The 24040-nt window shown below is 40.0% G+C and overlaps 1 protein-coding gene across 1 annotated transcript in view; it reads left to right on the top strand.

Annotated features, from left to right (window-relative positions):
- Nucleotides 1–24040, top strand: part of LOC124790069 (ATP-binding cassette sub-family F member 3) — a 145578-nt gene that overhangs the window by 87073 nt on the left and 34465 nt on the right. Inside the window, exons 7-9 of the mRNA XM_047257634.1 lie at nt 15271–15471; nt 20316–20498; nt 20893–21066. Coding sequence (XP_047113590.1) covers nt 15271–15471; nt 20316–20498; nt 20893–21066 — 558 coding nt within the window. The remainder of the gene's footprint in view (nt 1–15270; nt 15472–20315; nt 20499–20892; nt 21067–24040) is intronic.

The following is a 24040-nucleotide window of genomic DNA, read 5'->3' as shown; positions in this document are numbered from 1 at the left end:
TCTGAAGAGAAGACAGTTTGTATCAACTTTTGGCGATATAAAGCGTTCCTTCCGCCATCCTTACATCTCGGTCCCGTTGTTCTCCCATTTGTGGACACAACTAAGTTTCTAGGGCTCATGTTGGACAGGAAACTGTGTTGGTCTCCACATGTCTCTTATTTGGCGGCCCATTGTACACGTTCCCTTAATGTCCTAAGAGTTCTTAGCGGTTCATCTTGGGGAGCAGATCGCACTGTCCTGCTTCGCTTGTATCGGTCCATAGTCCGGTCGAAGCTGGATTATGGGAGTTTCGTCCGCTCGGCCATCCCTCTTACGCCGGCTCAACTCCATCCACCATCGGGGGATACGTCTTGCGACCGGAGCCTTCTACACTAGTCCTGTCGAGAGTCTTTATGCTGAAGCTGCCGACTTACCATTGACCTACTGGCGCGACGTACTGCTGTGTCGGTATGCCTGCCGGCTGTTGTCTATGCCCGACCACCCCTCTTACAAGTCCTTCTTCGCCGATTCTCTCGACCGTCAGTACGGGTTGTATGTGTCTGCCCTGCTGCCCCCCGGAGTCCGCTTCCGTCGCCTGCTTCGACAATTGGATTTTGCCCTCCCTACCACGTTCAGAGAGGGTGAGAACCCGACACCGCCTTGGCTCGAGGCTCCGGTTCATGTTTCTCTCGACCTCAGCTCACTCCCGAAGGAGGGTACTCCGGCTGCAGTGTATTGCTCACGGTTTGTCGAACTTCGTGCTCGCCTTGCCGGTCACACCTTTATTTACACCGATGGCTCCAAAACTGACGATGGTGTTGGCTGTGCCTTTGTCGTCGGGGCCGCCACCTTTAAATACCGGCTCCTTGACCAATGTTCGAGCTTTACGGCCGAGCTTTTTGCTCTCCATCAGGCCGTTCAGTATGCCCGCCGCCACCGCCATTCATCGTACGTACTCTGCTCTGACTCACTCAGTGCTCTTCAGGGCCTTGGAGCTCCCTATCCGGTCCATCCCTTGATTCAACGGATACAGCAGTCCCTCCATTCTTTCGCTGATAATGGTGGTTCTGTCAGCTTTCTGTGGGTTCCCGGACATGTAGGAGTGCCTGGGAATGAGGCTGCGGATGCTGCAGCCAAGGCTGCAGTCCTCCTGCCTCGGCCAGCCTCCCACTGTGTCCCGTCATCTGACGTTCGTGGGGATGTATGTAAGAGGCTTGTCTCGTTGTGGTGGGATGCTTGGTCATCCCTCCAAGGAAACAAGCTCCGAGCAGTAAAACCGCTCCCAACTGCTTGGACAACATCCTCCCGACCATCTCGGTGCGAGGAGGTCCTTCTGACCAGGTTGCGGATTGGGCATTGCCGGTTTAGCCACCGCTACCTGCTCTCCGGTGACCCAGCCCCGCAGTGCCCTTGTGGTCAGGCATTAACAGTGCGCCATGTTTTATTGTCGTGTCCCCGTTTTAGTCAATTTCGTGTTGTCCTGTCCCTGCCATCTACTTTACCGGATGTTTTAGCTGATGACGCTCGAGCAGCTGCTCGTATTCTGCGTTTTATAACTTTAACTGGCTTGTCCAAAGACATTTAACCTTTTTACTTATTTTATCTGCATCTCTGTCAGGTCCTTCTGGTGTCCCCCCATCCCCTTGAGTTTTAGCAGATTCCATGTGCTCTAACACCAGTGACTGGGCGCTAATGACCTCAGCAGTTGAGCGCCCTTAAACCCTACCCAAAAAAAAAAAAAATATATATATATATATATATATATATATATATATATATATATATATATATATATTGCTACTTTAAGTGTCTCATTTCCTAATCTAATTCCCTCACAGTCACCCGACTTAATTCAACTACATTCCATTATCCTCGTTTTGCTTCAGTTGATGTTCATCTTACATCCTCCTGTCAAGACACTGTCCATTCCGTTCAATTGTTCTTCCAAGTTCTTTGCTGTCACTGACAGAATTACAAAGTCATCAGCGAACCTCAAAGTTTTTATTTCTTCTCCATGGATTTTAATACCTACTCTGAATTTTTCTTTTGTTTCCTTTACTGCTTGCTCAATATACAGATCGAATAACATTGGGGAGAGGCTACAACCCTGTCTCACTCCCTTCCCAACCACTGCTTCCCTTTCATGCCCCTCGACTCTTATAACTGCCATCTGGTTTCTGTACAGATTGTAAATAGCCTTTCGCTCCCTGTATTTTACCTCTGCCATCTTCAGAATTTGAAAGAGAGTATTCCAGTTAACATTGTCAAAAGCTTTCTCTAAGTCAACAAATGCTAGAAACGTAGGTTTGCCTTTCCTTAATCTTTCTTCTAAGATAAGTCGTAAGGTCAGTATTGCCTCATGTCTTCCAACGTTTCTACGGAATCCAAACTGATCTTCGCCGAGGTCGGCTTCTACCAGTTTTTCCATTCGTCTGTAAAGAATTTGCGTTAGTATTTTGCAGCTGTGACTTATTAAATGGATAGTTCAGTAATTTTCACATCTGTCAACACCTGCTTTCTTTGGGATTGGAATTATTATATTCTTCTTGAAGTCTGAGGGTATTTCACCTATCTCATACTCTTGTTCACCAGATGGTAGAGTTTTGTCGGGACTGGCTCTCCCAAGGCCGTCAGTAGTTCTAATGGAATGTTGTCTACTCCCGGGGCCTTGTTTCAACTGAGGTCTTTCAGTGCTCTGTCAAACTCTTCACGCAGTATCGTATCTCCCATTTCATCTTCATCTACATCCTCTTCCATTTTCATAATATTGTCCTCAAGTACATAGCCCTTGTATAGACCCTCTGTATACTCCTTCCACCTTGCTGCTTTCTCTTCTTTGCTTAGAAGTGGGTTTCCATCTGAGCTCTTGATATACAAGTGGTTCTCTTTTCTCCAAAGGTCTCTTTAACTTCCCTGTAGGCAGTATCTATCTTACCTCTAGTGAGATAAGCCTCTACATCGTTACATTTGTCCTCTAGCCATCCCTGCTTAGCCATTTTGCACTTCCTGTCGATCTCATTTTTGAGACGTTTGTATTCCTTTTTGCCTGCTTCATTTACTGCATTTTTATATTTTCTCCTTTCATCAATTAAATTCTATATTTCTTCTGTTACCCAAGGATTTCTACTAGCCCTCGTCTTTTTTCCTACTTGATCCTCTGCTGCCTTCACTACTTCATCCCTCAGAGCTACCCATTCTTCTTCTACTGTATTTCTTTCCCCCATTCCTGTCAATTCTTCCCTTATGCTCTCCCTGAAACTCTGTACAACCTCTGGTTCTTTCAGTTTATGCAGGTCCCATCTCCTTAAATTCCCACCTTTTTGCAGTTTCTTCAGTTTCAATCTGCAGTTCATAACCAATAGATTGTGGTCAGAGTCCACATCTGCCCCTGGAAATGTCTTACAATTTAAAACCTGGTTCCTAAATCTCTGTCTTACCATTATATAATCTATCTGATACCTTCTAGTATCTCCAGGATTCTTCCATGTATACAACCTGCTTTTATGATTCTTGAACCAAGTGTTAGCGATGATTAAGTTATGCTCTGTGCAAAATTCTACCAGACAGCTTCCTCTTTCATTTCTTCCCCCAATCCATATTCACCTATGTTTCCTTCCCTCCCTTTTCCTACTCTTGAATTCGTCAGCCATGACTATTAAATTTTCGTCTCCCTTCACTACCTGAATAATTTCTTTTATCTCATCATACATTTCATGAATTTCTTCATCGCCTGCAGAGCTAGTTGACATATAAACTTGTACTACTGTAGTAGGCATGGGCTTTGTGTCTCTCTTGGCCACAATAATGCATTCACTATGCTGTTTGTAGTAGCTTACCCGCACTCCTATTTTTTTTTATTCATTATTAAACCTACTCCTGCATTACCCCCAGATATAAAAAAATAAATGTTTCAAAGTTTTTGGAAATTCAGCACCCAAGGGGGTGAAATACGGGGTAAAAAGTTTTATGGAAGTAATCCATTATGAAACATTTTTAAAGCTAAAACTGTGAAAATTCCCATTTGGTATCTTGGTTAGAAATTTAAAAAAAAAAGTATTTCAGCATTTTTGGAAGGTCGACCCTGTGGGGAGGGTGAAAGCTTCTATGGAAATATTGCATTATGAATGCATTTATGAAGCTAAATCTTAAAATTTGTATACCAGATACAGGTTTGAAACCCTAGTGTCAGACTTAAGATTTCAAAGCAAGATACAGGTTAAAGAGAAGTGGCATAACATGATCCACTTTCACAACTTTGGAGGAATGTGATAATGATTTACTTGAATGAAAGATTCAAATAAATATTGAGTTGTGTGTTAATACACCTTCTTCAACAGGTGTTGCTAATAAACAATCTATTTGGGAGAGATTGTGTAATTTAGTATACAGCTCTGGCTGAAATGTTTAGAAAGTCTGGTAGTACTGGATGTTGATTTAACTGTTTTTATTATAGCATTGTGTAGTGATGACTTAACATTAATAATAATTGGAAAAATTATCGACAGAAGGAAAGAACAAGGTTCAATTGTGTCTTTAAGCTTAGAATGCGTATTACAAATAATGATAAATTTAAATATTTATGGAGAACCAAGAAGAAACAAAAAAGAGGTTTTGAGATGGATGATAAGTGGCTTCACACCTGTGGTAAGCAAATTGAGGTACATGGGTCGACGGATATATCCTCGAATGATTATGGGGGTACTCTTTTCGACGTCACTGGCATGTAGTTGTAACTATGTTCCATGCTTCCTCAGGGGAATCACATTTTTGTGATTTTTGTAAAATGATGACAGCAGACTGGAGTTCATTGTTGTATGAGGTGCTACCCCCAACATATTTGCAGCTCATGAGTCTGTCTATCTAGTATGAATATAATAGAGGGAAACATTCCACGTGGGAAAAATATATCTAAAAACAAAGATGCTGTAACTTAACAAACGAAAGTGTTGGTATGTTGATAGAGACAAAAACACACAAACACAAATTTCAAGCTTCGCCACCCACAGTTGCTTCATCAGGAAAGAGGGAAGGAGAGGGAAAGATGAAAGGATGTGGGTTTTAAGGGAGAGGGTAAGGAGTCATTCCAATCCCGGGAGCGGAAAGACTTACCTTAGGGGGGAAAAAAGCGCGTGCGCGCGCGCGCGCGCGCCCACACACACACACACACATGTAAAAACAAAGAGGTTGAGCAGAGATGTCAGTCCAGACGGAAGTACAGAGGCAAAGATGATGTTGAATGACAAGTCATGTACAAGGGGCAGCAACTTGAAATTAGCGGAGATTGAGGCCTGGTGGGTAATGAGATAAGTGGATATATTGAAGGGCAAGTTGTCATCTCTGGATTTCTGATAGGTTGGTGTCCGTGGGAAGTATCCAGATAACCCGGACGGTGTAACAATGTGCCAAGATGTGCTGGCCGTGCACCAAGGCATGTTTAGCCACAGGGTGATCCTGATTACCAACCAACACAGTCTGCCTGTGTCCGTTCATGCGAATGGACAGTTTGTTGCTGGTCATTCCCACATAGAAGGCTTCACAGTGTAGGCAGGTCAGTTGGTAAATCATGTGGGTGCTTTCCAACGTGGCTCTGCCTTTGATCGTGAACACCTTCCAGGTTACAGAACTGGGGTAGGTGGTGGTGGGAGGGTGCATGGGACAGGTTTTACACTGGGGGCGGTTACAAAGGTAGGAGCCAGAGGGTAGGGAAGGTGGTTTGGGGATTTCATAGGGATGAACCATCTAGTATGATGGAATGCCGCCAGGTGGTACTGTATGCTTCCTTTCGTGACCCAATGCCTCAAGTGACTTTCTGCTAGGTGGCCGCATATAGTTTTGTGTGCATTTTACATTGTCATGTCTTTAAACTTTTATTTCATACTGTGAAAAACTGCTGTAGAAACATGCAGCGTGTTGAAGTAAGCATTTGGGGAAGATGCCTTAGGTCCTCAGCAAACTTACAACAGGTTTAAATATTCTCAAGGTGACAGAAAATATGTTGACAATGAGTGACATTCAGGATGGCTGTCAGCCAGTGTTACACCTGAAAATGTTGCTACTGCTTGGAATATGGTGCTGTAAAATTCTAGCCAGACTATCGCGGATGCATGCAATATCATAGGGCTATCTTTTGGTATGTGTCAGAGGATTTTATCTAACAAACCACATATGTGACGGATTGCTGCAGTTCATGCCATGAATTCTCAGCAACCACCAGAAATAACGTTACATGGAAGTCTGCAGAGAACTTCAAGAAAGGTTTGAAATTTAACCAGACTTTCTTTCGAAGGTTTTTATTAGAGATGAAAGCTGGGTTTATGAGTATGATATCAAAACAGAGCAGTCATCAGACTGGGAGAGTCTGTTGTCCCATTGCAGGAAAGTGTGGCAACTGAAGAGTAAAGTGAACTTGTGCTCACCTGTTTCTGTGACATGAAAGGAATTGTCCATAAGAAGTACTTCCCTCATAGTCAGTCAGTGCAATGTTCTACAGTGATTTCTGAGGTGGTTGAGGAAGAATGTAAGAAGAGAAGTCCATAAAAATGGCACATGGTTTCTCCACCATGACAATGCCATGTCACACACTGCTCTGATCATCCTGGAGTTTGTGGTGGAAAAACAAAAGACCACTTATCCTCATCCACTGTATTCACCTGACCTGACACCAGGTGTGTCTTTTTTTAATTCCCCAGGATGAGACTAAAGTTGAAAGGCTGAAGATTTCACTCAGTTCAGGGGATTCAAGTGTAACTGCGAGTTATAGTAAATTCTCTCACAAAAAATTGATTCCATGGAGCTATCAGTACATGGAAAAATAACTGGGAGCAGTGTATAAACTACCAAGGGGACTACATTGAAGGTGATTGTGGTGAATAAGATCCAGGTAAAGTGTAATTTTATTTATTGATGTATCCTAGGAACTTTTAGGGAGTACCTCGTATTTCTCCACATGTAATTTTCAATACAATGGTGTTCCTTACCCTCATCTCCAGCCTCCAATACTATCCTACATACGTTATCACCAAATTTTCTTTTACTATCATATTGTGAGATGGGGGTATAAGGTGAAGAAATTGGTTTGTAAATGGTATGAGGTACAGAGACAGCAGCAGCACTCAGTCTTCAGTCCCATCGGGACTATCTGACCGCTGTGTCATCCTCAGTTGAGGATGCAGATAGGGGCGTGTGGTCAGCACACCGCTCTCCTGGTCGTTATGATTGTTGTCTTTGATCAGAACCGCAACTATTCGGTTGAGTAGCTCCTCAATTGACATCACAAGGCTGAGTGCACCCCGTAAAATGGCAGCAGCGTGTGGCGGCTGGATGGTCACCCATCCAAGTGCTGGCCATACCCGACAGTGCTTAACTTCGGTGATCTCACGGGAACCAGTGTATCCACTGCGGCAAGGCTGTTGCATGTGGTACAAAGAGATGATGGATTAATTTTAACATGGGATGGCGGGAATGGGATTTTTTTACTGACCTTCATTACTGTCATTCATTTTTAGAATAGTCCTTACTTACATCCACCCTGTCGTAAGAGATACAAACATCTTTATTCATACTTCAACCATATGGATGAAGTGCAGGTTATGATCCACATCCTATTAAGGAAAGTATGTCATTATTTATGTTTCAAATAAGTAGAGATACAACCTGATTATAGATGTATTCAATGTTGTCACACGTGCAGGAATTATAACAATATTTCTGTGCTGTTCAAGCACACTGAAGATCCAAATTTTGTTTCACTATTAGTCATTTCCCTGTTAAACTATGTCTGTTCTCCCCCCCCCCCCCCCCCCACACACACACACACACACACACACACACACACACACACACACACACACACACACACGCTTTCCCGCCCCTTTTGAGAGCTTCGTTGTCATGTATAGTACACCTGTTGAGATGATCTCATGTGTGTACCTATGTACTTGTTTTGAGAGCTTTGACTAGTTTTTTTTGTGACCCGTCTTAAGGTAAGTTCAAGCATTTACTTACATTTACTTCTGAGGGGAGTCACTATATGACAGGGTACACCCCTTGGAGAAAGTTGCATGTATCTCTTTAGGCCCTGTTGTGGAGAGAGTATAAAGTCATCATTTGTATGACCCTGAAGATAATTTAGAATTGTTAGTTGTATCCCCCATTAAAAGGATATACACTCCTGGAAATGGAAAAAAGAACACATTGGCACCGGTGTGTCAGACCCACCATACTTGCTCCGGACACTGCGAGGGGGCTGTACAAGCAATGATCACACGCACGGCACAGCGGACACACCAGGAACCGCGGTGTTGGCCGTCGAATGGCGCTAGCTGCGCAGCATTTGTGCACCGCCGCCGTCAGTGTCAGCCAGTTTGCCGTGGCATACGGAGCTTCATCGCAGTCTTTAACACTGGTAGCATGCCGCGACAGCGTGGACGTGAACCGTATGTGCAGTTGACGGACTTTGAGCGAGGGCGTATAGTGGGCATGCGGGAGGCCGGGTGGACGTACCGCCGAATTGCTCAACACGTGGGGCGTGAGGTCTCCACAGTACATCGATGTTGTCGCCAGTGGTCGGCGGAAGGTGCACGTGCCCGTCGACCTGGGACCGGACCGCAGCGATGCACGGATGCACGCCAAGACCGTAGGATCCTACGCAGTGCCGTAGGGGACCGCACTGCCACTTCCCAGCAAATTAGGGACACTGTTGCTCCTGGGGTATCGGCGAGGACCATTCGCAACTGTCTCCATGAAGCTGGGCTACGGTCCCGCACACAGTTAGGCCGTCTTCCGCTCACGCCCCAACATCGTGCAGCCCGCCTCCAGTGGTGTCGCGACAGGCGTGAATGGAGGGACGAATGGAGACGTGTCGTCTTCAGCGATGAGTCGCTTCTGCCTTGGTGCCAATGATGGTCGTATGCGTGTTTGGCGCCGTGCAGGTGAGCGCCACAATCAGGACTGCATACGACCGAGGCACACAGGGCCAACACCCGGCATCATGGTGTGGGGAGCGATCTCCTACACTGGCCGTACACCACTGGTGATCGTCGAGGGGACACTGAATAGTGCACGGTACATCCAAACCGTCATCGAACCCATCGTTCTACCATTCCTAGACCGGCAAGGGAACTTGCTGTTCCAACAGGACAATGCACGTCCGCATGTATCCCGTGCCACCCAACGTGCTCTAGAAGGTGTAAGTCAACTACCCTGGCCAGCAAGATCTCCGGATCTGTCCCCCATTGAGCATGTTTGGGACTGGATGAAGCGTCGTCTCACGCGGTCTGCACGTCCAGCACGAACGCTGGTCCAACTGAGGCGCCAGGTGGAAATGGCATGGCAAGCCGTTCCACAGGACTACATCGAGCATCTCTACGATCGTCTCCATGGGAGAATAGCAGCCTGCATTGCTGCGAAAGGTGGATATACACTGTACTAGTGCCAACATTGTGCATGCTCTGTTGCCTGTGTCCATGTGCCTGTGGTTCTGTCAGTGTGATCATGTGATGTATCTGACCCCAGGAATGTGTCAATAAAGTTTCCCCTTCCTGGGACAATGAATTCACGGTGTTCTTATTTCAATTTCCAGGAGTGTAGGTCATTACTTATAACTCCAGCCGTGGGGTCTTTCCTCATTCGTAGACCACTCATGAGAGTATTCCATGTAGAAATCATCATCTGAAGCTCCTAAAATTTGAGCACTGTTGTAGGCTATATTTTCTCCCTTGGGTCCACATAGTTTAAACTAACGTGAGTCACTTGTGTTTATGCATCCATGGATTTCTTAAAAGCTAAAATTTAAGCTTTTTTTTCTGCCAGACAATCATTGGTAAATGAAAACTATAAAGGCAAATGTTTCAGTAGAAATAATATAGAAAACCAACAGATTTGAAGACTCTTTAAGGTTATTACAAGCTTGTATGCTTGTTCAATAATTAAGTGAATATGTAAGCACTACAATGAATTCCAAAATGAATTTATTTTTCTGTAGTTTTTTTACACAAAAGTTCCATCACAAGGAGGAAAATTACATTGATAATGGTGCAAGATCATGTTTGAATATGTGCAAATGAAAAGTAAGCTGGTAAGGTGTACTGTGATAAAACTCTTAAGGGGAGCCGGAGGTGCCTATGCTGCCCATGTTAAAATCACTAAGTCTGAGGAACATTTATGAATAAACTGCCAAATAGAAAAATTTGATTTTTTTTTTTACATATAGAGTGGTTTAGTATTGCAGTTATGACAGAGGGATTTTGGAGTATCTTTTCTAGTTTCCTTCCAATTATTTTTTTTATTAATGACCCAAATTTTTTTACAAATAATTGCTTTATAATTAAACTGAAATGAAACTACTGAACATATTGCCAAATGGCTGTGTTACAATGTAAGTTTGACCACTAGGAGTGCTGTATAAAAGTTTCATCTGTCTAGCTTGAGTGGATTTTGAGAAAATGTTCCTTGTATTCGAAAAGTTGTAATTTACGGGAAATGGCTATCAAAGTTTCTCAATACATACCTGCACTATAGGATGGATTATCAGGGTCTTCTTCTTCATCCTCCAAAAGCTTCCTCTTCTGTCTTCTTTTCTGGCCTGTTGTTCCATCATACTTTATATGCCTTTCTCTTCTTTCTGCTCGTCTTATCCTTTCTCTGTCAATATTTCTTAGTGCTCGTACAGTGTTCACCCCAGATGTAAATCCTAATGCCTTCAGAACTTCACACTTCACACTGTTCCCTTGGTTGTAGGTTGCTATTGCATCATAAATGCCAAAGTGCAGTGTTTTTATGCTTACAAACACCCTTTTAGGAATCACTTTCCAAATCAAATTGTTTACGCTCTCATTAGGATTCTGCGTCTTTCCGTGTAGACATTTGTGTAACAATTCTGGCTGTGCTAAGTCATGAAAAATTGGTTTTATTGCATTTATCAGAGCTGCTGGCAAACCATGTTTGTGATCATAGTCCTTTTTTGCATTATATTTGCACCAGGAATCTTTTGGGCACAGGCTGTGTTGAGGGTATTCATTGGAAGAGGCAGTATGAAGGAACAATGCCCACACTGCTTTTCGCATGTCACTAACATTACTAGTATTTTGCCTTATAGCATACCCATAGTATCTCTGTAGACGTTCAATCACCTCATCAGTAAGCCTACCTCTCCCTCCTATTGTCTTTCCATCACTGAGCTTACTTGAACCCAAAGTTTGTTTGAGCCTTCGAAGCCGTTCACCCATACGCTTTTGCACATGCCTAATGCATTCCAATTTTTCAACTACAGATTCGTTTCAATATGGTTTCAGTTCCTCTATAGTCTTGAAACCTTTGGAGCCACCATCCCCAAGGTAGTATTTGTACCTAACGTTGTATCTGGGAACTGAACATTCAAAAATTTGTTTCACTCCATCCACTTCCATTGCTCCACTTGATCCACTAAAATTTGCCTTTCAGGTTCCACTGTGCTCTCCTTTGATTTTGTTTTTGCACCTACAATGTTTTGATAATATTGCAACATGTATCACTTTTGCACTATCACCACAAGTAGCAGTTACAACCCCATTCAGGGATTTATGACCCCTCTTTTGCAAGGAACCATCTAATGCCACTACCAAATCTCTAGAACCACCGTTCATTTCTACAGATTCCTCCACTGCTTCCTTCATGGTTTTCAAAGCCACATCTTCAACAGAGGATCCTACCAGTTCACAGTAGTACCCAAATTTGCTTGGAGGCGATGGCAAGTTCATAATACCACAAAACAGTTTACCAGCAGCAGACCCTTTTCCAATGGATCGAAGACCATACACAAGTCGAACATTCACATCAAACACTCTAGATCGTCCATTTTCACCAAAGAGACTGGCATGTGAATTGTAGAAAGTCACTTGATACTTGCAACATGCACAGATTATCTTCATCTCACAAGCTAAACCAAAGTGCTTTGTTATCTGTAGTCTCACTCCTACACTTGAACACATTTTGCACAGAACACTTTTTTCAGCACAGAAGATAATAATCCAATATTCAGTACTTCGTTAATATCATCACTGTCACTAACATATTCACGAAATCTGTCACTTCCACCAGTCAGCTTCTTCGTAGAAGATGTCACAGAGCTATGGCCGGCCATGTGTTGCTTAGCAGAATAACGCACTGTTTCAGTAGTTGTAGTATCGCAACTTGGTATTAGTGTTAATTTTCTTTTCCCTACGTTCTTCCTCTTCTTATATACACGGTTACTAAAACGTGGCATCGTAACCAGAACAGCGCTTTACACAAGAAGTATAATACTACCAACAACAGACGCAACACTGAACTAATTCGAAATGGTAAACAGCAAAGAGACGATGTTCCACGCTCTTAGCACTTCATTTGTCACAGAAAACAATGTAGCCAACCCTTGCACACTCGCTGTATGCGTAACATAAGGCACTCTATGCATAACAGGCCGGGAAAATCCCAAGCAGTTCGCCAGGAAGTCACGAGAGGGTGTTAGATGCATTCAGTGGCCGCCCATTTCCTCCGCAGGCGTGGGGGAAAATGGTAATAACTCCACTTCTAGGGCGAGTAGAACAATAATTCAAAGTTTACATTAAAGAGGAATGTTCCAATTAATTTTCAGTAGCAAAAAAAATCGTAATTTTTTGGATTTGACCACCTCCGGCTCCCCTTAAATGTGTTTTATTTTTAGTATTCCATGCCTCTATCAGTAACAACAGAGCCCTCATAGGATCACTTTGTCTGTCCATCCATCCATCCGTCTGTTAATACCTTTCTTTGTCAGGAATGGGTAGAGGCATAAAGTTAAAATTTCTCAAATACTAATGTCTCTTGACAGTGTAAATAATTTAAGCTTCTAAGTCATACATAATTACGTTTGTACAGAATCTTCCAAGCATGAGTCCTACTTGTACTTGTACTTGTACCCCTTCTCCCCCAAACATATCTCTCGATGAACACGTAATCAACATTGGTCTTAAATAGTAGGGTGTTGAGACCAGTTTTCAGAGCCTGCGGGGGCAAAGCTGGTGATGTCAGTTACATAGATCGATGAAAATCAATATCACATGGTCCACTGTTGATGCACTCTTGCCCAGGAAGATATCCTGGGGCTGGGGCTATTGTCTTTCCTTCTTAGATTTCAACATTCCTAGTCTTGTTTCCATTCTGACTTCGCTGTTTTGGGTACTGGTTCTATACTTCCTCCTTTCTTATTCAGTAATTGTCATAGTGAGACCCTTCTCTTTTTCCGTCAGTTTTGTTTCCCAAAAAACTGTTGTGAAGAAATTTAGTGGGATTATAAGCTCACAAAGTGAAATGTTACTGAGAAACATATGGTAGCAGCTCTACCTTCAGTACGGAGAAGCTTTGGAATGAACAGTTGCAAAATTGCCTTTTCCCTCAAATGTTATAATGCTTCTTGAAATACAAACGAGTTAAGTCAGAAAACTAATATTTATTTGCACATTCTAAAATAATTCCATTTCATCATTTATGCACTCGTGAAAAAATTGCGTATAGTTAACTACATAATATGGAGAAATTTATTTGGTATTCTTGTATGTCCTAAACGGATCATTTCCAAGGAGGAGAGAACAAAAGATAGCAAGCCATCTTATAGATGAAAGTTAACAAGTCAAATGACAGTGATGATGCTGAGTGTAGTTCCAGTGACAAATATGTGCAACTCCTGGGTCAGTCAAGTAGTAAAGATACATTCTGTACTAGGTTGCTTGTGGTGTACAGTTATGTGAGTCTATTGTCATATGCAAAAGTGGACTAACTACATGATAATTTGCTGTGCTGCTCTGTAGGGGGTGAAGTATGAACCATGTTGTAGAGTACGCATTGAAAGACATGTTTTCAATTGATCATTATAGCCATTGAACAGTGTGAGCTTCAGTAACATAATCGGTTCACTTTGCCATATGAAATATATGGAAAAAATCGTTGTTTTTAAAACTTTTATGTATGCTATGCCAGCCTCATGAAAATGCTAATAGAGAACACACATGCTGTAGTTTTACACAAACAAAAACTTTATCCTTGGAAGAATGCTTTAAAACTGCAAAGGTGAAGCACAAGAAAGCCCCCAATCAATACATGCAGAGCCATGTGGTGGAAATGAGAAGTGACAGTTTTTTTTTTTTTTCAGCTCTGACAGTTTAACATCAGTTTTAATAAACAAGAAAAAAGTTTATGGACTAACTGCAGCTTGGATGAGCATATCATATATCAGAATAAACAAAGAGGAGCCCAATGTAATAAATTTTAAGTAGAATTACAATGACACACTTCACAATGCACAGAACCTGAGGTATCCCAAAGGATGGACACTTAATGTCCAAAGAAGAAACATCTTGTCAGTACTGTGCCTTATTCACCCTATTTACCATGATTTTTACAAGAACATACCAGATGTCACACAGATGGTTGGATATTACATTGTAGTAGTGTTGTCAGAAGGTGAATGAGATTCTTCAAAAGTCTGTTTAAATTTTGCAAGGCATTGTCTCTTAATAGCACACATTTTGTGCAGATGAATGAAACTAGACTGTTGCAAAGGTAACATCTGTGATAAGACAGTAAATAGTTAAATTTTCATTTTACTTCCTTCTTACGACTATGATTTTTAAATGCTTGATATGTGTATTGTTTAAAAAAATCAGTAAACACCAATGAATATATCTTAGGAGTCTGTTGAATGTCATTAACTACCTTCGATATGTCAACATTTTTGTGTGGTTAACTTTGGCGCTGAATGTCTTGAAACATGCAATTTGTTGTTGGTTCACTCAAAATTGAAACCCTCCATATAAATTTCACAAGTAATTAACTGATACAAAATCTCAATTACAAAAATATGCTTTTAAGTACAACAATTACTGGAGTACTTTGGAGATAGACATGAGATGTAAATCCATACAACTGATTGAGTGTTCAAAAATATATGGAAAATTTCTCTGAAGAAACTCGTTGTATTTGTTTTAAGCATTTGATGTGTTAAAGCATCTTACTTTCAGCAATATTCTGGACTGCGTAGTAGTACTAGTACTACTATTAGCAGTAGTTTCGTGATCTTGCACATAAACGTGCTATAGTCACATTGCCTTTGCTACTTTCAGAAGTTACAGCTTGATTGCTGTATTGCATATCTGACAGTATGTTATAAGAAGTATTATTTAAATATTAGCTTAGTTATTAGCTGCAGTTGTAATTAATACAAAAGTTTAAGAACAGCAGTTGATAATGAACAAATATTTATATTTATAAAACATATCGCTGGTCATATTTATTTTTCAGGTGCACAGAACCTGAATTGACTCAAGAGTTGACTGATGTCTACACTCAGCTGCAAAATATAGAAGCTGATAAAGCTCCAGCACGTGCCAGTATTATTCTGAATGGTCTTGGGTTCTCCACTGAAATGCAGCAGCGTTGCACAAAAGAATTCTCAGGTGGTTGGCGGATGAGACTCGCTTTGGCGAGAGCATTGTTCTCAAGGTAAGATGCTTTCTTAATTTGATCTTCATACACTTTCTTAAATATAGTCTTGTGAATCATGTAAGCAGTCTGGAACAAAAAAATGTTAGTTTGAGCCAATATTTAATTTATGTTAGTGCATACAGACTTACATTTAGGAATGACCTCTGCCAAGTGCTGGACACCTTTGATATTTGCACATCATTACTTGCCCTTTCTCAAAGGGTATGTGAGGAAGAAGATTCTGTCTTGTTTTTCATTACTTTATTTAGGTCAAAGAAAAATTACTTCTAACAATTTTTTAAAGAATAATGTTACGAAGAGTGGTAGTAAATACTTCTCTGTATTGATACTGTTACAAGTATTGATCTGTGTATAACAATTTCTGGAAGGAAAAAGTAAAACTGTAGTAGCAGCCATTTAGCAGGCTGTTCTTACTACACCACCTCATTGGACAGGCTATGGCAATATATATTTGTAATGTCTAATGGGGGACAAGATATTATACGCCGACACTGTCTAGTGGACCTGAAGAAAACAAAATCGTACTCAACAGTATGTTAACACAGGATGTATAATTGCCTATTCTTTGTATGAGAATCTATAGTGTCTGTATGAAGACAGTTAGTGGCCCTGACAAAATTCAGTTTGGGATGCTGAAGTAGCTGAATACTGAAGCAAATGGAAATCCTCTTGGAACTTTTTAATGAAATCTGGTTACAAGAAGAATGTCGGCACCTAAAGGGTAATCGTGATTCCTTTCCTAAAACTACGGAAAGGTTGCACGTCTCTGAGTAGTTACTGTAGTATTCTTATAAACACTTATCTGAGAGAGACTGTTAGGTGACTGATCAGCAGATATTTTGTATGAATTTTAGAAAGAATGAATCTTCTGCCTTGCTTCCTGTATGGCTTCAGAAGGTATCATTTTACTCTGGACAACCTTAGCCAAGGGAGTCATTGTACTAGAGTTCTTAATTTGTATACATGTCAGACATTCTTGTTGACATAAAGAAGGCAGAAGCACTACCAGGAGATATAATATTGTGCAGCAACCTGGAGTGGAATTTCTGTGGGAAACTTCCAATTTTGTGATATTTATTCATTTAGCTCCTCTCTCCCAATATTAAATTTGTAAATTACAACATATTGTGATTCCTAAACTTTTTCTCCTGTTTTCCTGATATATCCATCTCAAGCGTTTCTCGTTTGTCATAGGCAGGTTACATCCAGACTTCTCCTTTGCGACATCTCTTTGTGGAAAGCATCACGTAGTTGACATAAACTATATTCCCCTGGTTTCAGAACCTATTGCTGTTGTGCCTTTATTTCAGTTAGCATTATCAGTTATGATATTAATATTATCTATTTTATAAACTTTCCTAAAGACATGTCAGTTATTATATTTATTAAGCCTGCAATACTTGATAAAACAAGGTTACCATGCAGTGTGATTTCAAATGCATAGCTGTGTGTTAACAATGCTTTGCTGTGTGCTGATTGTGGTTGTATTGACTCTGAAACAAAAACAGTGAATCTGGGCTTAAATAACAGTTGCCTTTATGTCAATACTTCTAACCAAATTGTGAAATCCATTTTATGTTATTCTGTTTTCACGTAAATACACATTAAAGTACAGGACAGTCAGTCTGAAACTGGCTTTCATTTGGTTGACATAAATTGTTTAGAAGATAATCAGCATTTGAATGACAGCTGCCTCAGTCACTGCTGAATTATCGATACAAATGAAAAGCTCTGTGAAGCAATATTAAAGTTTATTAATGATAAATTTTCAGAATTAATGCCAAACAGTATCAGGATTAGTTTGCTAAAATGTGAAATGATCAAATGCACATTTTTCTGTATCATTAATTTTGAGCCTTTTCTATTTTAACCATGAGGAGACAGACTACAATTGCATGCCCCAAATCCTGTAGCTTTACGTTTTGCAAATGTGCCAGGTTAATTGCATTTTTGATTATTAATAACAGTGGAATAAAATCCATAGATTTCATCTCCTATATATTTTGTCAGATCTTTGATCAGAAAAATTGAGAAAAATGATACAATAATAGGTTCATTCTCTAGTTCATAGTGTCCTGAATTCATAAGGTCATTAAGTAGATTGAAATAAATTTTCTTCAGTAGAATATTTTTATTGTACATACTCAGTTTCCAACTGGTTCACCACATTTGTACACTCTTCAGATTCTGAATGTATATCTACTGTACCTGTATAGAACACAATTCTGTAAAAGGCAAAAATTGTGTGTTTAGTTGACATTTTGTGGAAATCATGGCTGTTATTACCATCAAAGAAGTTACCTTCATACAGTACCAATAAACACATTTAAAAGTACATACATTATCCTAGCTGTCGCAATCCATCCCTGAGAAAGGAACTATTAGTTCTGAAAGCTAGCATAGTGTTTATACTTTCACGTGTTTGTCGGCAGTACTGTATTTATTTATGTATTTATTGTGTGTGTGTGTGTGTGTGTGTGTGTGTGTGTGTGTGTGTGTGTGTGTGTGTGTGTATTGGGGGGGGGGGGGGGAGGTGAAGACAAGAAGTAGTGATTTGTGACATAATTTTACAGTTTTCTCAAACTGCTTTTCCTTTTGATACAGGTTATCCTCATTTTCACTTCTAATTAGCTTCTCCATAATTTCTTCCTTTTTGAATCAAAAGGATGTTACAGTTCTATTACAGATATGAAATTTACTGGGGTTATGTAGGGGCAAAAAAGTTGATGAGAATAACAGGCAATCATGGCTGACAAATAGTTGAATGTTAAACAGGAATAAGAGACTGCAACCACAAATATACATATCCACCAAAATGTAACTGGTACCGTAAAATTGGTGTGTGATTTCAGCTGTATATGTAAAAGAGTTGTCAGCATCCAGATACATAAATGGCAGTACATCTAAACATGCCAAGTGCAAAAGTGCTAGGCTGGATTTGCCTGGGTCATTGCTGTTTCACAGGCAGTAGTCTATCAGCCAAAACATCAGAACATCTTACAGCTTTACTTAACCATTTAAGTTGGCATCATAAATATATCTGTCAGTGGCCTGCTTGTTTGTAATTGGTTGGACAGATATCAGTCCACAAATTCTGTGCCATGTTTCTAATGGGAAGGCCAATACTTCTCGAATTGGTTTTGGTGCTCGCTCACAGTGAGTACAGTAACTCTTTCTGAGCAAACTGTGACAAGTGGAACACTGGTCTAGATTTGGTTGACGGACTATACAGACACTGATAATGTCTGTCAGTGCGGAAAAACAAAAAGGAATTCCCCACCTTCAGGGATAGTGGAAAACTGAAGAAGAGCAAACATGTAATTGCGTACAGAAACAAGCAGATGATGATAAAATGGAAGGATGAGAGACTAGTCAAAATGGTCACACTTTTCCATTATGATATGTTACAAGAAGTAAATTCAAGGAGTGGCATTGTGCAAAAACCAAATTTTGTAGTGCATTACAAAAAGAGTAGTGTATGCATGGATAGGAGTAATTCCTAGTTGCAAAGTTAACAAATGGCCAAGAGTAGACTGAAAAAATATTGTCAGAATATAAGTCAATGTTGCATGCTTCGATGCGTATGTTCTATACAAAAAACATTGTGGCAAAAAATAGCAATTCGAATTTGTGATTAGTCTCAAAGAACAATTGGATGCTCACCTTGGACAGCAGAAGCAACTCATAGCCAGGCATTTTCCAGAATTATTGGCAACCACAGTGAAGGAAGGCAAATGAAGTGTGGAATATGCATGATAAGATGTCTTTGAGAAGAAACGTTTTATTGGTGTGCAGAATATTTTAAAACAATTTGCATCCAGAAAAGACATGTTATTGAGGAAATAAAAGTTCATTCTCTTCTTTAATGTTTCTATTCAGTCCTAATTACCTTAAGTATTGCTCCATAAACCAAAATCTACAAATGTTTCAATGTGTGAACAACTCTGACCACACTGGCCATTGTTAGGGGAAATTATCTACTGAGGTATAGAAGTGCACATGGAAAATTTACACTTAAGGGGTTAAGTATACAGACTGAGAATACATATCTTTCCTACATTCCCACACACTGCAGAGGTGATCCTTTATTGTTGGACAACTTTCTAGACTGGAATGAGGCATTCTCTGCTATGTCTTTCTATTCCTTTATGTGTTAAGTCTTTTACCTGGCATACTTTTGAAGCAGTGTATGCTGGGAAGCTGTGGTGGTGCTTTGGAAAATGAGAGAAAGGTACTTACTATAGCTTTGAGTTGGTATGTGAGGCATACTCCAATGGCTAAATTTGTTCGTCACTTTCCATGAAGTGCAAGGAACAGGTTTTGGTCCAATACAAAGCTTTAATCTGTTGGGACAGGTCATTTGCAGGCTATCGCTTTTTGTAGTCGTGTAATTGTTGTTGTTGTTCTTGTTGTGGTCTTCAGTCCAGTGACTGGTTTGATGCAGCTCTCCATGCTACCCTATCCTGTGCAAGCTCCATCTCAAAGTACCTGCTGCAACCTACATCCTTTTGAATCTGCATAGTGTATTCATCTCTCGGTTTCCCTCTAAGATTTTTACCCACTACACTGCCCTCCACTGCTAAATTGCTGATCCCTTGATGCCTCAGAACATGTTCTACCAACCGATCCCTTCTTCTAGTCAAGTTGTACCACAAATTCCTCTTCTCTCCAATTCTATTCAGTACCTCCTCATTATTTACGTGATCTGTCCATCTAATCTTCAGCGTTCTTCTGTAGCACCATATTTCGAAAACCGCTATACTCTTCTTGTTTAAACTATTAATCATGTACCGTGTAATGCTAGTTAAAATTCAGTAATTCTTTGGTTTGTGATGTTCCAGACCTGATCTGCTGTTACTTGATGAGCCTACTAATATGTTGGATATAAAAGCCATCATATGGTTAGAGAATTACTTACAGAACTGGCCCACCACGTTACTGGTTGTGTCTCACGATAGGCACTTTCTTGACACAGTGCCCACTGATATTCTTCACCTACATTCCCAACGTATAGAAGCTTACAGGTAAGTTTAAATTAATAATCATTATTTCAGTAATAAAGCATATGTTCCAGAAATGTTGATTAAAGGAGTGCATCCATGCCTCACACTTGCAGAAGTGTAATGTGCAAGCAAAACTGCACAGTGAAAAGGATGGATAGTTGTTTCTTTTCTTCTAAATAAAGCCATCTGTTTCTTGCTGTTAGTGTAGTTTACCTCTCTTTCTGCAAGCTGTAAAATATTCTACTTGTGATGAGGAATGAGTTTAATGCAGAATGATATTTTTTCAAAAAATGTATTGACTGGAGCACGTCATTGTTACATTCATACAGTATCAGCAATTACTTCCTGGAGCTCACCTTTTGATAAATATAATAACTGTTTGGTTGTATTATTTTGTTTTTATTGTTAATTTCAGGGGGAACTACGAGAATTTTGAGAAGACTAAAACAGAAAAATTACGAAATCAGCAGCGGGAGTTTGAGGCTCAACAGCAACATCGAGCCCATGTTCAAGAATTCATTGACAGATTTCGCTATAATGCAAATAGGGCTTCAAGTGTTCAGAGCAAAATCAAGATGCTTGAAAAACTGTAAGTATCTCAGATGCATAGGAGTAGTGTGTGATGTATTGCCTGTTATTAAATAGGTCTACATTGTCTTTTACATAAAAGCACAATATTAATTTTAATAACCTATTGAAGGAACCATACAATGTCTCAAAGATCACAAAAGTGCTGTCTTTTGCAGCTATATTCATCAAATATGATCATTTTCTCCCTCTCATGCACTTGCTGGTTTCTATTAGTACCCATTCCATCGTTTCCTGATCTTACTCTCTCCAGTTAGCTACCCTTGGGAATTAATCTTTCATTCCCACAGTATTATGAGTTTGTTGCCTGTTTGTTACACTGTAAAATGCAGTTTTTCTGTCTTTAGTTCATTTTTTGTTCCTATTGCTCCCACTCTTTTTATCAACATTTTTTTCATGTGTAGTTTAATTTTCCATTTTGGAATGTTATCACTTTTCACTTTGCGTGAAGGAACAGTAGGAAAGTGTTGCAGCACCTCTCATTTATTTTACTTTTTGCATCTCTCAAATTTGCAAATGAACTTACTAAACCTATTCTCCAAATATCTTTAGACTCTGATTGCATGTACCTGCAGGAACTGTTCATCCGCTGATCGTACCATCCTTTGACATGTGATGGAACAAGCCAGTTACACAGAATGTGAACAAAGCTATAAAAAAAAAGTGCTCAAGAACTTGTAAGCCTTTTAAAATTAACCAGTTAGTACAAATTATTGATCACTGTTTTAGTTTTTTTTATGAAAGAACACATTATAAAATCTTCTTCGCCTTGGTCTGTGTGTGAAGCAGACAGTGACATTTTTAAAAAATGTATAATTCTGCATCAGTTATGAAGTATTATTTTATCCACTAAATGTTCTGATGGTCAACCAGCATTGTCAGATGGATGGCATCCTCTACATGCTTGTTGGTAGTGAAAAGCATTTGTGGTTTCTTGCAGCAGCATGTGAGGAAGCCAAGAGCTTATGTTGTGGTTTGAACTGTTGATAGTTGAGCGAATTAATGATAGAACTTACAGGTGTGTGTGAAGATAGTAAAAATACTTACAGTGCAAACTGAGCAGTAGTTTTGCTGTATTGTGGTACTGAAAATTGATAATGCTTCCTGTTGTAAATCGGTCACAAAATGTCATTGTTGTATAGTAAATAAGTTACATTTTCTGCCAGGAGATGAAGGATGTATGTACATTTCTTGTGTATGCGGAAAAAACTTTCTAAATTGGCAACAATTGTGAAGGTAAATGTTAATATGCAGAAGACCAAAATTATAATAATAAACAAAAAAAATGAAAACAGTTGACATCATAATCAAAAGAAATAGAATTATTAAAGAAAAGGGTTATTTAGGCATGTTAATTACTGAAGACAACAGCAAAAATGCATGCTGTCAGTGAAAGAAACTAATGATCAGTAAAGAAATTTATTATAGAAAATTTAAAAAACACAATTTATCAGTTGTTCACCTCAAGTGCACACAGCTGAATGGCTGTGAAAACTGAGCACAGGTGAAGATGGACAGAAATAGCTTAGAAATGATTGAAATGTGGATTTGGAGAAGGCCAATAATGACCCCCTTTACAGGCATAACATCCAGTGATGTTTTAAAAGCAGCCAGTGAGCAAAGAAACCTCAAAGTAACTATCCAAAATGCAGTCCTTGCAGCAACAAGGCATAACCTTTAGGTGTTGGGGGGGGATTGTGGTGGTGGTGGTTGAAACTCGTAAGCACCTTGTGCAGTGTACTCATCTGCCGAAAACATTGGTACCCTCATAGAAAAAAAACTTTTTTCCTTGGGTTAACAAGGTCTTTCCAAATGATGTGTATCTATGCTTTTTGTGTTTGGTTGTATGACACACTGAACCTGCTCCAATAGTATCTACATTTCAGCATTATGCACTTAATCACAGTCAGGTCACCACCTTGAAGGGAGAGGCAGGCCTCAGTACATGAATTGACTCCATCTGTAACACTATGATCAAAATGTGGTTGGAGTGGTGTGGACAGTCTTCAAGTATGAGAAGGTTTGTGAAGCATTGATAGTCACATCAACTTCGAAAAAAGGTGCCAAGAAACTGCTCTATACTCTTCCGTGATCCACTGTACCCTGTTTTGATACTGTGGTATCAAAAATGACAAAAAGTGATAGCATCAGATCAAGCTTTTGGGAGAAGTAACTACTGTTTAAAGTCTCATTGGTGTCTTGCAATGTCAGTAAAAATAGTTTATAGTAAACTGTGCTGAAGCCCATGTTTTTTTTGTCTAATATCAGGCAGTGATTGCTACCGTGAAAACTGCTTGAAGGGCATATAGTGTCAGTGTTGTGGCAGAAAAGGTTTGAAGAAGAGAACTTTTGAGATTTGAGGTTGGATATATGTAGAAGAAGAAGAAGAAGAAGAAGAAAGAACAGACCAAAAAAGGTTTAGTTGTAATAGACTATAGCAATATAGGTGTTCGGTAGTTAACTGTCTGTGATGAAGATTTGGGGCCCACATCAGCAAGAGGGAACACACACAGCTTCAGTAGTGAAGTAGTTTCAGAAATTATTTTACGTATTGATGTTAAGAAAAGGCTGCATCAGTTAGAATTAATTCTAATTGTTAGTTGTTTTAAAGCCACCCTCTGTGAAAGGCACATTGATGACAATTACACATAGATTATGCAATTATTTTGAGGGTACTCTCATTGACAGGGTTGAAATAATTTTCAAAGGGGAAGGGGACACATTTGAAATGCTTGGCACAAAGTAGTTTCCATGTTAAAAAATTATTGTGGATTCTGTTGTTTGTGAATTAGGATATTGCAGAGATGGGTTGAAATCTCAGTACATCTTTGGATGACAGGTGCAGAAAGTTTGACAAAAATATCTTTCACCTCAGAGCAAGAACTTAATACCCCTGAAGCTAATAGTAGAAAATGTCACAGATATTAAAAGCCTAAATCAAGCAGTGGAAAATCCAGGATGGAACTTAACACTAT

This window comes from Schistocerca piceifrons, chromosome 3, assembly GCF_021461385.2.
Source record: "Schistocerca piceifrons isolate TAMUIC-IGC-003096 chromosome 3, iqSchPice1.1, whole genome shotgun sequence".
In the NCBI taxonomy this organism is placed as follows: domain Eukaryota; kingdom Metazoa; phylum Arthropoda; class Insecta; order Orthoptera; family Acrididae; genus Schistocerca; species Schistocerca piceifrons.
Note: the sequence above shows the minus strand (reverse complement) of the source record. Positions and strands in the feature narration are given on the sequence as shown.